Source organism: Gastrolobium bilobum, unplaced genomic scaffold (genome assembly GCF_033153095.1).
Source record: "Gastrolobium bilobum isolate Gb01-03AN ecotype WA unplaced genomic scaffold, APGP_CSIRO_Gbil_v1 utg32454, whole genome shotgun sequence".
NCBI lineage: Eukaryota > Viridiplantae > Streptophyta > Magnoliopsida > Fabales > Fabaceae > Gastrolobium > Gastrolobium bilobum.
The window spans coordinates 93,213-109,652 of record NW_026899996.1 but is presented as its reverse complement, the minus strand read 5'-3'; the positions used below and the strand labels follow the sequence as shown (position 1 = coordinate 109,652).

General features: G+C 28.7%; 1 protein-coding gene across 1 annotated transcript; it reads right to left on the bottom strand.

The window, feature by feature from the left end:
* Window positions 1–9,759: 9,759 nt before the first annotated feature.
* LOC133294800 (NAC domain-containing protein 83-like) lies at window positions 9,760–11,720 on the bottom strand. The gene is made up of 3 exons (XM_061493551.1): window positions 11,540–11,720; window positions 10,256–10,527; window positions 9,760–10,148 (listed from the first exon to the last, which is right to left on the bottom strand). Exons 1-3 carry the CDS (start codon window positions 11,718–11,720, stop codon window positions 9,894–9,896), a joined length of 708 nt encoding a protein of 235 aa, XP_061349535.1. The 3' UTR covers window positions 9,760–9,893.
* Window positions 11,721–16,440: the final 4,720 nt, after the last annotated feature.

The following is a 16,440-nucleotide window of genomic DNA, read 5'->3' as shown; positions in this document are numbered from 1 at the left end:
TTATATTCTCCATATCTTAAATGAATTAAACAAGGTTCATTAAATAAACTCAAAAACAAGAAGTATAAATAAATAAAAAAACATGCTATTACTATGTCAATTTAAACTGCAACTCGGAATCCCCATAAATATACCACTCAATGACATTGAACTCATATTTTTCAAATTCAACTACATTAAAAATGAGATATGTCACATTCTCTTAATTTATTATTTCGCAAATTGCTTCAGTATTGGAAGCTAAAATTTGAGATCATTGTAGAATAGTATACTAGTAAATAAAATTACTAAAAAAATTTAAAATGAGTTCTACATTTTTTTGACAAGATGAAACAATTTTCGTTTTTGATTTTTTTTTTAAATGCATGACCAGACCGGATCACCGGATTTGGCCTGTTTTATCCGAGTTTTGACCGGGTCAATGCATGACCGGTTAAATGTTTGACCCGAACCGGTCCAATGACCTATTCGCCGGGTTTCAGGTCGACCCGGCCGGGTCGCCCCGAATTTTACAACTATGGACTTCTGCATATATATATATATATATATATAATATTTTAATTTTTATTTATTACTATGTTATTTTTTTTTTGTTATATTACTTTTATATTTATTATTCATTTATATTTTATTATTTAATAATTATTTTACAATTATTATAAATATATAAATAATTATATATGTAGATACATATCCAAGCTAATTATGATTGTTCAGCGCTCAACCCTCAATTTTGGGCGCAAAGAGCACTGCCTTGGCGCTGGGAGTATAAAAAATTTTAATTTTAACTTTTTTTTTAATTTTTCTTTTTGAAATTTGACCATTACACATTCCCCCTATATTCTATCTTTTTCACAATATCATCACACTAAATTTCATAAAAATATAACATTAAATATGTTAAACGTCACACTATTCTCATTATACTATCAAATTGTTTCATCTTCTATTTCTGTAATTTATCATATTTTTTTGGGAAAAGTGTTTGTCATCTTAAATGACATAAAGTTATGTCATTTTAGGAAAGATAGACACAAGAAATTATTTTTTATTTAAAATTTAAATTAAAAAAATAATTCACTTTTTCTCCCATGATTTTCATTTCTTGTGTCTATCTCTCTCCTAAAATGACATAACTTATGTCTTTTAAAATGACAAATATCAAACTCTATTTTTTTTTTCAAAAAAAAAAAAGCGCTTGAAATGCACATTGTGTGGCTTGTATAAATTTCATGGCTAAATTGCCCTTTCCTTTAAATTTTTTTCCATTTTCGCTTTTTAAATTATACACTAATTTATCTAGTTTTGATCAAAGTTGATCAAATAGGCCCACCTTAAAATCAAACTTTAAATGTGACATAACTTTATTTATTGCTCAATATTTATTTGAATAAATAGGTAGAGAGAAAATTGAGTTAATCAAAATGATGAAATGAAGAAAAAAAAATCAATAATCATATTATAATTAACGATAAGGAAAGAATTTTGAAAATCAATAAGGAATTTTAAAACATAAAAACATTTAATACATCGATTCTTTTTTAGCAAATAAGGAAAAAAAATTATATTATTATTACCGATAGCGAATTTCAAATTTTTTAATTTGTAAGAATTTTAAAATACCAGTATATAGTCATATTATTTTTACTGATAATCATTGTATAACTATTGATTATTGCGTTTTCTTTTTATTTTTATTTTCTTATTTTAAAAAATGGGGTGAATCGTATTTTTTTGATGAAAAGTGAAAAAAGGCCAAATTGACATTATTAATAATAGGTTTGATATTTTTGAATTTGTAGGGATTTTAAAATATCACAACATAATGAAAATGATATTTTGAAATCTCTGTAAATTTAAAAATAATGATATGATGATTAAAAAAATGTCCTTTGTTAAATTGCCAAAAATAAGAATCACGTTGATATATTGAAATTTTAATTTGGAGAAAAAATATTCAAAATATCATTATTATTTAAATAACTTAATTGTTTAATTTAATTCTCATCATCTTCATTTATTCGAATAAATAAATTTATTTTTCGAAATAAACTGGTGAAATTTAATCAAAATACGATGAATATTGAAATGTAATTTAGAAATTAAACCAATTAATAGTTTTTTTTTTTTTAAAGTAATCACATTTAACATTTTTGTGCACCACAGTTGGTCAGTTTATAAATTAATTTTTTTCGGACATCCTACCCCCCACAAAAAAAAAAAAAAAAAAAAAAAAAACTTAATTGTCACGTGCAATCCTTCCTCGTTTTTACTATGTTCTCTGGTATTGTGGGTTCCAGCAATTTAAGGTTAAAATGGAAATAAAACTAAAAATAAATTGCTATAAATATTCTTGCAAAGCGCAACAAAATATGTTTTTGGTTACTTTTCTCATAGCCGTTGGATGACAGTGACAGAATCGAGAACCCTTGGAATTGGTAATATGTGATTCTGTAAATTTTTTTATTTAATAAAAAGAAGTATTTTATATATTTTTTTTTCAATTTTTTTTGGAGAGAATATTTGTAACTTTAAGCGTAAGTGGAGTTATTATAAAAAAATAATAATCAGTGTTATATTTTATTCTCACATTTTTTATCTTGTTGTCTTCAAGTTTTCAACATGATAAGAAAAAAATGCAATGCTATTTTATAAATTATTATTTAATAATTTTTTTTTCATATCATTAAAATGGTTAATGAAATAATTTTTAATAATAATTATTGGAGGAACAAACACTATTTTAGAAATTTTATGCATTTAATATATATGTAATTGTAGAAATAGAATTAGCAGCAAACACTGTTTTGGAAATATTTTACATTTAATGTATACGTAATTGTAGGAATAGAATTAGCAACAGTAATGTAATTGACAGGTAACAGTAATGTGATTAGCTAATATGTTAATATTTTGCATTTAATGTATACATAGTTTTATAAATAGAATTAGCTATCAGCATAAATTCAAATTGTAAATATTTCCTGTGTTGTTCTCTTTGTATTTAAGAGTCATATTGGCACAACAAAAAAACCAGCCATATTCTTATAAGTTTATCATGGTATCAAAGATTCAAAGCTGAAGTGATCAAGTGTTATGAGTTTGATCCTTATTACCACCTCACTTTTAGGTGGAATTAAGAAAAGCACAATGTAAACAAAAAATAGATCTATACAGCACAAGGTAGACCAAAAAATGTGTCTGTGTCATAACTACATTTCAAATTTAAAGGGCTCTTGCATTATGGTGTATTAGAGAAATACAAAATGATTAATATATCGTCTCCTAATACTTTAAGGTTTTGGATTGAAGTAGCGCTTACCAATACTAAGAATAAAAAAAAACAATTAAAATTGCCATGACATGTTTCACTGAATTATTTGATGGATTCAAGTAACAGTATTGATACTAACACAGAGCAAAAATGACTAAAAAATAGGATCTATTAAAAGAAATTTTTATTCCTAATTATAATTACCAAAGTAATAAAATATTTAATAACTTTAAATACATCTAAAAACTTAAATATAATTTATTTCTATTCAATTAATATTAAACATTATTTATAAATATTTTTTTAAAAAAATAAAGATGATTATATTACAAATAAATGATCATTAAACCTATCTAAAATAAGGAAACAAATAAAAATAATTTACCTCCAATAATTACAAGAGAGTTATATGTATGTGTGTGTGTGAGGAGAGAGACGGAGAAGAACACAGTCAATTTGTTTAACGTAGGAAAACTTTCTCCAATGTGAAGAAGTAAAAATCCATGAGACACTAGTTCAGAATCAAACTTTCACTATAAGAATAATGGGTTATAACAGTCAAATTTCCCTAGTCTTTTACTAGAGGTACAATCAAGCTTCACCAAATATGGTGGTAACATCAAACGTCCCTAAAGAGGTCTAACACTCAAACATCTCTTTAGAAGTATTCTCAAATAATCAAGCATCACTTGTAATGGTGGTAATCTCAAACTTTCCTAGAGTGCAGTGTTTAAAAACCCGGCTCGGCCATCGACCCGGCCGAGGTCAGGGGTCAAGGGTCACGGGTTCAACCGGGAGGTCACGGGGTCACTACGCTGACCCGATTTTATATATTAAAAAATATAAATATAAATATCCTGTATGAAAATATTAAAAAATAAATCACCAATCATTAAAGATTCAAAATATATTTAACATAATTCATCAATTACAACCACAAGTCAATATTACACAACCTAATTAAAGTATCAAGATACCAAAGTACAAAATTCATATTCTAATGATACCAAAGTATCAAGATACCACAAGTCTAGGTCGTTGGGAGAGAAGATAACGATTAGATTTAGGTTTGCAAGCATTTTTATTTTATTTTTTTAATAAAACAATTTTGTTTCATGGAATTTTCTTTACGAAAAAACATGCAGTAATCCCCTTTGACCCCTCTGACCCGGGAGTCACTGAAACCCGACCGGGTTTTGGGGGTCGGAGGAGTCGATGTGCATATAGGGTCCAACTTGTGACCCCAACTTGTAATGGTGGTAATCTCAAACTTTCCTAGATAGAGAGGTCTCACTCAAACTTCTCCTTAGAGATATTCACTCGGATTCTTTCTCTCATGGAGGATTTCTTCCCCTCAATTTGTTAATCTCATCTCTTCACCTAGAGTCTTCTTCATTTAATGTGGAGGATTTCAATACAACTCTTCGTTCTCCCATGAAGTCCTTTCATTTTTCCACGAAGCCTTTTCATTATTCCATGCATTGAAACTTGTATCTAATTAAGGAGAAATAATCCAACAATATATATTAAAAAAACATAAATCAATCAAGTTTCAAGCAATCACAAATTTTAGCTCTCCAAATATGACAACTTCCTCTAAAACGTTCGTCAGGATGTTTAATGAATCATAAATTTAGTTAAGATTAGATTTTTTATGATAACTTCCTTGAAAATGTCAGTCATGTTTAATGAGTCATAAATTTGATTAAGGCAGATGTTTTTGAATTTATAACCCAATAAGTGAATGAAAAATTATTTTCTCATTTGACATAAGATAGTACTCTAATCACAAGGGGATAAATGAATATAAGAAAAATCACAAGGGATTTTAAAAAAAAATTCCCTACAAAATTTTACAATGACAATATATTAAAATTAAATTCTTTATTTTAATCATTTGATTGAAATTTTTCATTAAAGAACACTTTGAATTTACTTTTTAAATAACATGATTTTTGGAGGCTCCAATGGAGGTGTTAATTTGTGGGAGCAGCGGGGACAGGATGGTATAGCCTTGCTGCATCCGCTGTTCTCTATTCTCACCCTTAAAAAGGCTTTATTTGGGAGTTGATTTTTGGGGGGGGGGGGGAAAGAAGGAAAATTGAAAGTTTTATTAAGCTCTTCTTTGTTTGTGAGTTTAAAAAAATAGGGGAAGGAAATTGGAAATTTTTGCAAAATCCTCCAAAACCCTTCTCACCCTTAAAATTAAAGTTCTCTCAATTTGAGAGATTTAAGGGAGGAAATATTAAAAATTATTTATCTAACCTTAGCATTAAAATGTGAAAACTACATAAATATGAATCATTTTTAAATGTGACATTATTAGAAAAGTCTCAAATACGGACAAAATTTATCAAACGAAAAATATTTCGTCAAACATAGTGACGACGAAATTTTTGACAAAAATCACATTACGTCGAAAATAGAGACGAAACAAGAATTGGCCATAATTACTAACACAAATTTTTTTAGGAAAAAAATTCAGTCAAAATTCTTGATAGAATTTAAATTCTGTTGAAACTTTCAACGAAAATATTTCTGTCAAACTTTTCAAGCAAAAATATTTTCATCCAAATTTTTTGACAGAAATTAATTCCATAAAAAATTTTGTCAGAAAACATTTCCATCAAAATTTTCAATGGAACACATTTCCAGTGAAAATTTTCAACAAAAAATATTTTTGTAAAAATTTGTGACGAAAAAGTATTTTTGTAAAAAATTCTGATACAAAATTTTGTGTCAAAATTCTGTACAGAAACTAAATTCCGTTAAAATATTTCACAAAAAAACATATTCGTCGAAATTTTCGATGAAGAAAATTTCCCTCGAAATTTTTAACGAAACACATTTCCATTGAAAATTTTTGTAAAAAGTTTTGACAAAAAAGATTTGTGTACAAAATTTTGGCAGAAAAAAAAATCGTCACAATTCTTTCTAAATTCTGTCAAAAGTTTTCGACGAAAATATTTTCATCATACTTTTTTACGGAAAAAATTTCTTCTGAAATTTTCGACGAAACACATTTCCATTGAAAATATCTCCGGCAAAACTTTCAACAAAAAATATTTCTATCAAAATCTTCAAATAAACACATTTCTGTAAAAAAAATTCGATGGAAAATATTTTCGTAAAAAATTCGACGAAAAATATTTGTGTAAAAAATTTCGACAAAAAAATATTCTGTTAAATTTCTTTACGGAATCTAATTTCATCAAAATTTTCGTTGGGACACATTTTCATCAAAAAAAATTGACGAAAAATATTCCATTAAATTTTTTGACGGAATTCTTTTTTCCGTCAAAACTTTTGATGGAATTTTGATCGTTGAAAATATTTAACAAATCATTTTCGTCAAAACTTTTGATGGAAACTAAATTCCGTCGTAAATTTTCACAGAAAATTTATTTTTGTAAAAAATTTCATTGGATAAAACTTCTGTCGCCTCTCGATGAAATGTATTCTGTCGGAAAAAAAATTGACGGTATTTTCATCGTTTGCAACGTAAAATTTTCTTCGAAAATATGATCTTTTTTAGTAGTGTGAAAAATATATAAATAATTTTTTTAAAAATTTTACATTTAATTTTATTTGTAAAATAAATAATTATATTAATTTTTATAAAAGGGTAAAATTGTAAAAATATTTCATTGACTCTCTAATTTCTTCCTTACCATTTTTTTAATTTTAAACAAGAGAAGAGAATACCCTTCAATTACCTTCCCTTCCTTCCCCTCCCTTCCCCTTGAATCTCCTTCCCCTTCAACCGGGGGGTCACGGGGTCACTACGCTGACCCGTTTTTATATATTAAAAAAATATAAATATATATATCTTATATGAAAATATTAAAAAACAAATCACCAATCATTAAAGATTCAAAATATATTTAACATAATTCATCAATTACAACCACAAGTCAATATTACACAACCTAATTAAAGTATTAAGATACCAAAGTACAAAATTCATATTCTAATGATACCAAAGTATCAAGATACCACAAGTCTAGGTTGCTGGGAGAGAAGAGAACGATTAGATTTAGGTTTGCAAGCATTTTTATTTTATTTTTTTAATAAAACAATTTTGTTTCATGGAATTTTCTTTAAAAAAAAACATACAGTAATCCCCTTTGACCCCTCTGACCCGGGAGTCACTGAAACCTGGCCGGGTTTTGGGGGTCGGAGGGGTCGATGTGCATATAGGGTCCAACTTGTGACCCCAACCCTCAGAGGGGAGGGGTCAGGTTGACCCGGGTCAACCCGGGGGCGGGGTGGAGTTTTAAAACACTGCTAGAGAGGTCTCACTCAAACTTCTCCTTAGAGGTATTCACTCGGATTCTTTCTCTCATGGAGGATTTCTTCCCCTCAATTTGTTAATCTCATCTCTTCACCCAGAGTCTTCTTCATTTAATCTGGAGGATTTCAATACAACTCTTCGTTCTCCCATGAAGTCCTTTCATTTTCCCATGAAGCCTTTTCATTATTCCATGCATTGAAACTTGTATCTAATTAAGGAGAGATAATCCAACAATATTTTTAAAAAAACATAAATCAATCAAGTTTCAAGCAATCACAAATTTTAGCTCTCCAAATATGACAACTTCCTCTAAAACGTTCGTCAGGATGTTTAATGAATCATAAATTTAGTTAAGATTAGATTTTTTATGATAACTTCCTTGAAAATGTCAGTCATGTTTAATGAGTCATAAATTTGATTAAGGCAGATGTTTTTGAATTTATAACCCAATAAGTGAATGAAAAATTATTTTCTCATTTGACATAAGATAGTACTCTGATCATGCTCTCCTCATATCAAAAGAAGAGTTATTCTTTTTCTTTTTCTTTTTTTCTTTTTAACAATGGACTCCACTTTATTTGTCTCGGTATAGGATAGGAATTCTCTCCAACAATATGAGAGAAATAATTCCCTAGCTAATGTGATTCTCGACCAACTCAGTGTATGATCAAATATGCATTCTCAATATGCAATGATTTGAATCCTTTTGTAGTATGCCTCGACGACATCTCTATAAAGTATAGAGCAAATTCCTTTTCAATACCTGATGATTCGAAGTGCTTCAGACATTTTTTATCTAACACAAATAGTAATTTTTTTAAAAATTATTTTGATAATTAAATTTAAAAATTTGGTATTTGTTCCACTTGACCCAATAGTTCTACAACTTTTATTTTAACTGGTGAAAAGTATTAAAAAAAAAACTAACCTTCAAATTAAGATTAAAAAAAAATGACTTCAAATTGAATTTCATTTCTAAGGACAGTCAACTTCATAGGGATTAAAAGGATAAGAAGCAAACATGTGTTTGTTTCGAAAAGAGCAAAGAAAAACACTTTATTTTTTTAAAAGGAATTCCATAATCAAATGTAGTCAAATAAGGAAGGTAAATTCAATTAACATCTTAAATTTTGGGTTTAACTATTTCATAATAATAATATTATTATTATTATCATCATATATGATCGTAATTTGATGGACATGCATATACATCTTCACTAATAAAGGTAATAATTAAAAAAAGATAACGAGGACATGAAGTAAAGCTGGCCGGTACGTGAAGGAAACTAAATGTGCTAATAGAAATTTAGGATCACCACCAAATGATGGTAGCCTCCGAACAAGTCTGAGCTTACATGTTGGAACCAGACTTGAATATATATAAAAGCGAACCAGACTTGAATATATATAAAAACTCGTTTAATAAAAAGCTCGCAGGCTTCAATTAAAAAGCTTTTCCAATTTATTTTTTTTCATTCTCAGGATTCGAATTCGAGACCTCTAGTTAAGGGCTCAGACTCCTTACCATATGTTCCAAGAGTGTTTGATTTTGCAAATTGATTTGATTCAGTGGCCGTAACACCTCCAATTTTCTAACAATTTTTATAAATATTTTTGTAATAATATATTTGCCAAAATTCATATTTAATTATGGGGAGGATTATATTTATAAATTTTTTATTTACAAACTACAATATGTACTCCCGAAAATATACTAGGTTACACTATGTACTTCCAGGAGTACATTTGTAATTTGCAAAAGTTTGTAAAAAAAAATGTATAAACGGATCCTTCCCTTTTAATTATTATTTAGGATTTTATAAATACTGCAAAAACTAATCTAAAATTAATTTGGAAAAATGTTACCACGGCACATGTAACATCATATTTATGCATGTACATAGACACTACGTTATAGGAAACAATAAAATTAATCTTGACAAAAGAGTCTTTCAATCATTACCGATTGGAGAAAAACACTTATGTGGTTGTGGTCTGGTCCACATGGTTTAAGACAAAAAATAAAATAAAATAAAAGTTATTTGTAATGGAATCGAAATTCAAATACTCATTTAGTTCTATTCTTATAATTTATGACCAGATTGAGCTCATTATTGAAAGTACAACTAAATTCAGGAAAATAAGCACATTACAAGATTAATATTTATGATAGGAAACAAGCATATGATACATTCATTATAATGACCGTTCTTTCTGGTGCGTGGAGCAAATCACTTTGCGTATCCTCTGGCATATGATCTATTTTCTCTAATGGATATAGAACATAAGACTAATTTGCAAACAAGTGATCATTATATACTGCTCTTATAAATCAGCATAACCACTTGTTTCTTCATGGTCTGATGCATTTGAAGAGACCTCTCTGATGTTACTGGAACTTGAACATGAGGAAGATGTAGAAGAATCGGTCTTGCTTACCATCATAAAATCAAACATTCTTGGAGGAGCCCGAACTGTATTTTGCCTATGCATGTGAGTGGTGCTGCCATCACTTTCTATACTTCTTTTCTTCATGAATACGCGACATAGAACCCAATCTCCTATCTCGTTTACGTGGTTCTGCCAACATATATATATGTACAAAAGCATTAAATATATTTCCATATAATGATTTTTGTATTGCGTTACAAACGAAAATTAAAATAATTGACGAAACTTTAACTTACCTGGTTTGAGTTGCAAGCACTAGTTTCTACACTGACTAGGCGATATTCGTGCAAGACCCAATGAGTTCTAGACCCATTTGGCGATTTCCCTTCATAAAAAACCAATGTTTTTCTTATCCCCACAATACCATTACACGTTGAAGATGATATTTTTTTGTCTTTTCCTGTTGCTTTCCAATAGCCACAGTTTGTTGTTCGGTTCATGCGATTGCCATTTCGATACTTTGCTTCCTTGGAGCTGAAAAAGTACCTCTCTTGCTGGTCACAATTTCCTAATTAAACACACATATTAAACAAGAATCGTTAAGTTCCTCGTTATTTTTAACATGCAAGACCTTAGCATATTAAGCAGCAGAACAATTTTAATGACTTAATTTTCTCCTTTATTTTGTTAAATGATATCAGAATTATTATTGCAATGTCAGCGAGAGGTTGCTTAAGGTTTAAGTTAGCAATCTTGTACATGAAATAACTTTAGGGTTATATTATATTAATCTTTTACCATTATCAATTTTTTCAATTCTACATTTTTTTTCTCCATTTCAAATATATATATATATATATGGGTCAAGATCATTTTACACCAGTGTAACTTACACTCTCAATCTTGTCCACTGATTCCACTTATATCTAAGGGTTCAAATTTTTTAGTAATGTGAGCCATTTGATACAAGTAGATCAATGGTCAAGATTGAGTGTAAGAGTTATAACTCTTACACTGGTGTAAGAATATCCTGCCCCTATATATATATATATATATATATATATATATGGGGCAGGATCATCTTACACCAGTGTAAGAATAATAAGTCTTACACCAAATCTTAACCATTGATTTTCTGTATCTAACGGTTAAGATTTATTAGGTCTCACTCATTAATTAATTTTTAATTTCTAATAAATCTCAACTGTTGGATGCACGGAAATCAATGGTTAAGATTTGGTGTAAGATTTATTATTCTTATACTAGTGTAAGTTGATCCTATCTCTATATATGGAGAATGTTATATTTACAAACTTTTTGTTTACAAACTTTTTGTTTACAAACTCTTATAAACTACACTATGTCTTACCAGTAAGACACTCTTGAGTAGAGTCTTATCAGTAAGACATAATTTAGTTTGTAAGTTTGTAAAAAAAAAATTATCAATATAATCTTACTCTATATATAAATATGAAAAAAAATTATGATTATCTCGTGCAATTCAAGATAATATTATTTTGAAATTTTCGAAATAAAATAAATAACCTTTTATTATGTAAATTTTGGGAGTTGTTAGGTACCTGGCAAATCCCAAGGATCGTAGTTGCAGACATTGATCTCAGGAATGATAGAGGCAGGCAAGGGGAATGAGAAGATCTTACATTTCAAGTACTGAAAGACAAGCTCTCCATCTGTTGGCTGGAAACGAAATCCAGGAGGCAATCTGCTCACCCCATTTTTAATAAAATTCAGCTTTTCCATTTGCTTAAACAGCTAAACCTCCTCTTCAAACTTTGACTGTTAACGGGAAAAAAAAAAAAACAAAACAAAAAAGAAAATGGAATTTGGACTCTTAATGAATTAAGTGAGGCTGCAGACAGGCACATTAATGAATTAAGTTCGTACTTACATATATATGGGCTGAGAATGAGAGAGAAAAGCTAACATGGTCTTCATGAAAAGGGGACGATACTTAACCGGCTAAGTTTGATGTTTGACAATTAATTAAACAATTTTTCTTTTCTTATCACGGCCTCGAATTGAAGATCATTTTGTTTGATCACCTTTTGCTATGCATCACCTTTTATATGATAAAGTGACTTTTTTTTTCTTCAAAAATTTATACAGGTAGAATTATTGCCAACACTGCTATCAACTTTTGAGTAAATAAATAATTTATACCACTTTAATTTATCTAACTATTATATTTGAATTGAATATCATCAAAATTTTCCTTTTGTATAGCAATGATAATAAACTTTCACCATTGAAGGCAATGTTATTACCACCGGACCACTAACTAATTCTTAAAAATTGTGACAATAATGTTAATCACTAACCCATATCACTATTTTAGTTGGCATATTATTTTTAGAGGTATGTTATATTTATAAATTTTTTGTTTATAAATTATATTATGCACTACAAGTAGTACATACTAAAAGAGTATGTATTACTCGCGGAATATAGTGTAGTTTGTAAGAATTTGTAAATATAACATAACTCTTATATTTATTTATATATATTTATTATGTTTCTTTACGTAAATTCAATTCAACCACTGATTCAGTACCTTAACTGAGTTAATTATTGAATTTAATAACTCCTCACTAATTATGTCTTAGCAAGGATTAAAACATTATTACCGACAAAGTCCGATTGTACAGTTGGTAAATGATTGAGTTCCTTAAACATACTGACAGGGGTTTAATCTCCGGTCGTGTATATGAAAAAAAAATTTGTTAGTAGAGGTAAAACCCACTCTAGAGATCTCTATGCCTCGAAAGGATTAATTTAATTTTCTGCTATCGGCTGGGGGATACTTTGAGAAAACTCAAGGATTGAAACATCAATTGCAATACCGTTTAAGAACTAAATACTAGTTTGAAGTATGTTCATCTAATATTGTATAGGTCACTACTAGAAAAGTTCATTTTTTTTTACAGAAAAATCCCGTCGAAAATGATAAAAATTTCGTCGAAAATGAAGTTTTCGATGGAATTCAAGCCGTCGAATTTCTCTTCGTTGATAATTTTTTCGAAGGAATTAAAGATTCCGTTGAAAATTTTTGACGAAAAATCAATGAAATTCTGTCAAAAACTATTGTGATGGTTTTCGATGGAAAACAGATTTCGTTGAAAATTTTCGGCAGAAAACCAATGAAATTCCTTCGAAAGCTAATCTAAATATTTTCGACGAAAAATAAATTTCGTCAAAAATTTTCAACAGAAAATCAATGGAATTCCGTCGAAAATTGTTTTGATGATTTTCGACGAAAAATGGATTCCGTCGAAAATTTTCAACGAAATATCAATGAATTTTCGTCAAAAACTGATGTAAAGATTTTCGACGGAAAATAAATTCCGTCAAAAATTTTCAACTGAAAATCAATGGAATTTCGTCAAAAACTAATGTAAAGATTTTCAACGAAAAAAAAATTCCATATAAATTTTTTAGAATTTTTTTTAAAATTTCTCTCTACAAAATGAATACCTATTTTTTGTACTGCACCTGATAAAAAATATAATCAAAGTAAACAACATATCAAAATCAAATCTCCCTAATCAATATATTAAATGAACAAAGTCCATATGATATATTAGGCTAAGTATTAAAAAAGGCTTATACAAATAGCGAGCGGTGTACAATAAATATATATTGTAACCTTGAAAAATTAACAATTAAAAATTAACATATCAATACACAATACAAAACTGATTTCATAATTTAACGAAACAATTTCTTCTCAATCTTTTGTGTACTTCACATGAATACACAATCCTTTTATTCCAACTTATACGGAAAATCAATGAATTTCCGTCGAAAATTGAGATTTTTCTAGTAGTGAGTTATTGACTATTTTTCGACTCAGGTTTTTGGAGCTTATATATGAATGTCCCATAAGATTTTTTTTTCTCCCGTTCTTGATTAACTGAATCGATAAATTGCTGCCACATGGAGTCATGCTTTCCTAATCCGTAATATTACTTACGAGGAAATATACCTGGCGAATTATTCCATATATAACATGACAAATTATATATATATATATTGGTAAATACAAATTATATATATTTGCCTAGTCTGGAGTTTGTTCATCTAGTATTGTATAGGTTATTTACTATTTTTCAACTCGGATTTTTAGAGCTTATGAATGCTCTATTAGATTTTTTTTTCAGTTCTATATTAAGAGAATCGACAAATTGTTGTCATGTGGAGTCATACTTTTGAAATACAGAATTATGCATGAGTGAAAACACTTGGGGGTGTTTACCAAAAAAACAAACACTTGGGGGTGTTATTTAACATGCATGTAGCATGAAAAAATTGCATTCGAGTATATTGGTTTATTATTCATGGCTGAAAATATATAATTTTTTAATCCTTATATTTAATTTTATTTATTTTTCTTCTTTGCTTTTATTTATTTATTTATTTTATTTTATTTTATTTTTTCACAAATTAGCTACCACAAATTTGAGAAATTTCTTGATTGCCATTTTCATCCAACATCTCTTAACAATCATGAACTGAGAAATAGACACGCGGTTACAAAAACTTGGGGGCAAGAGTTTATAGAAATATATACTGTATAAAGCTCATACGTTTAATTCATTGTCAACAACAAATGACTTCAATTAAGCCATTGTTTATCCGAAAGATCAAAATTAAAAAAGACCCATATTGGTTGTTATATAGGTATATATTGCACCACCAAAACATTGATTCACTCCTATCTAATATGGGTCTGACCCATTCACTAAAATGCTTCTCCAAAATTGGGTTGTTACTTTTATAGGAAAGTCTTGCATGTGATTGCGGTGTCTACATTCCCTTTCTGCCAGAGAAATGACTAAGCTTTAAGTTATTTTATGTTTATATAATTTACATGGGATTGCAAAGTTTCATAAATCAGTATCTAACTAACCCATTATCCTCGATTTGCCTTTTTTAAATTTTATTCTAAATTTACCAAAATTTAAAAGTTTTCTTAGTAGATTTGCACATAAATTGACTATGATAATATGAATTAGGCTTTTGTCCTCTTTTTTATTTGTGAACTTGAATTGTTGATGCATAGATGACTCAGATCGACTCACTTTATGTCAAGCTGCAAGTCTTTCTAAAGACGAAGCTTCTTTTTTTCTTTAACAGTTTTCTTTACCACAATGTAGTTCGGCTTCGTTTAATTTTAGTTAGTTTTTTTTTTTTTTTTTGTAAAGTTTCCAGAGAATTGAATTGGAAAAACGAAAAAAGGAAAACCAATAGGGCCATGTTTTCACTAAAGAGAAAAATCACGATCAAACATGTACCTAGTCAACTAAGAGATACTGAAGCTTTCCTGTACCCCAAAAAAAAAAAAAAAAAAAAGGATTGGTACTTTCCTTCACCAAGAAGATGTTGATTTAAAGAACCTATTTTTTTTAATGTTAACAAGAACTAATTTAACTCAAAAGTTTAGACGTAATAGCCTTTTTTATGGTTTATATTATTTTCTAACATGTCCCTTCACACGAGAGTCTATTAGCTTGAAAAGTGGACAATGTACAAAGTCCATCTACTTGTACTAAAAAACTCACACATGACATAATTAATTATTAACTAAATGTAGGCAGTGGGAATCGCACCGGTGATTCTGATATCGAGTAAAGAACTATTTCAACCCAAAAGCCTAAGATGTAAGATGAGAGCTTTTTTAATGGTTTATACAATTCTTTAATAGAAAGATTTACCCCCTCGCTAGCAATTTAAAAGGAAAATTAAACTCCAACTTGCATATTTTCATGTTTGAATCCCTTTGCTTAAGACAGCAGCAAAAATAAAAAAATAAAAAAAGCCTACTATCCTTTTTTTTTTTTTTTTGATAACAAGCCTACTATCCTTTAAACGAGGGTCTTGTAGTTCTATTCTACACATGGGTCTCACTTCTCTTTATAGTTTATAGTGTCTAAACAATCGTTTCCTTTTTTAACTGGGGTTCCCCTCCTCTGTCGTCATTTATGTATAGGTGGAGCCTCTCTACTATAATCATGTGATCGTAATCTTTCATTCTTTTTCTTTCACGCATTACTTTTCAAGGTTCATAAATTCTATGCCAAAGAGAGCTGCGCTTTATAGCAGAAAAGGCAAACTATGCTTAACGCATAAGAAACTTTGTCAATTGTTTTTATCAGGATCGCTTGCAGTTAATTAGCATCGCCAACATTCACAACTCAATTTTGAGAATTTAATTCATTACAAATATAATTCATACATTACTCGATCAGAAGCTTAATTATATACAAAGTAAGGAAATGAACTATATTTGTAAACAAATTCAATCCGACATTAATCCTTTGAAATTATAAACAAATAATTAAATTTTTAATAATAAAAAGAGATAACTAATTAACTAACTTTGAGATGATATATGACCTGATGTCCGAAGAGAGATACGGTTATATACATAATAATCTTGAAGTCTTAATACATATTTAATTTA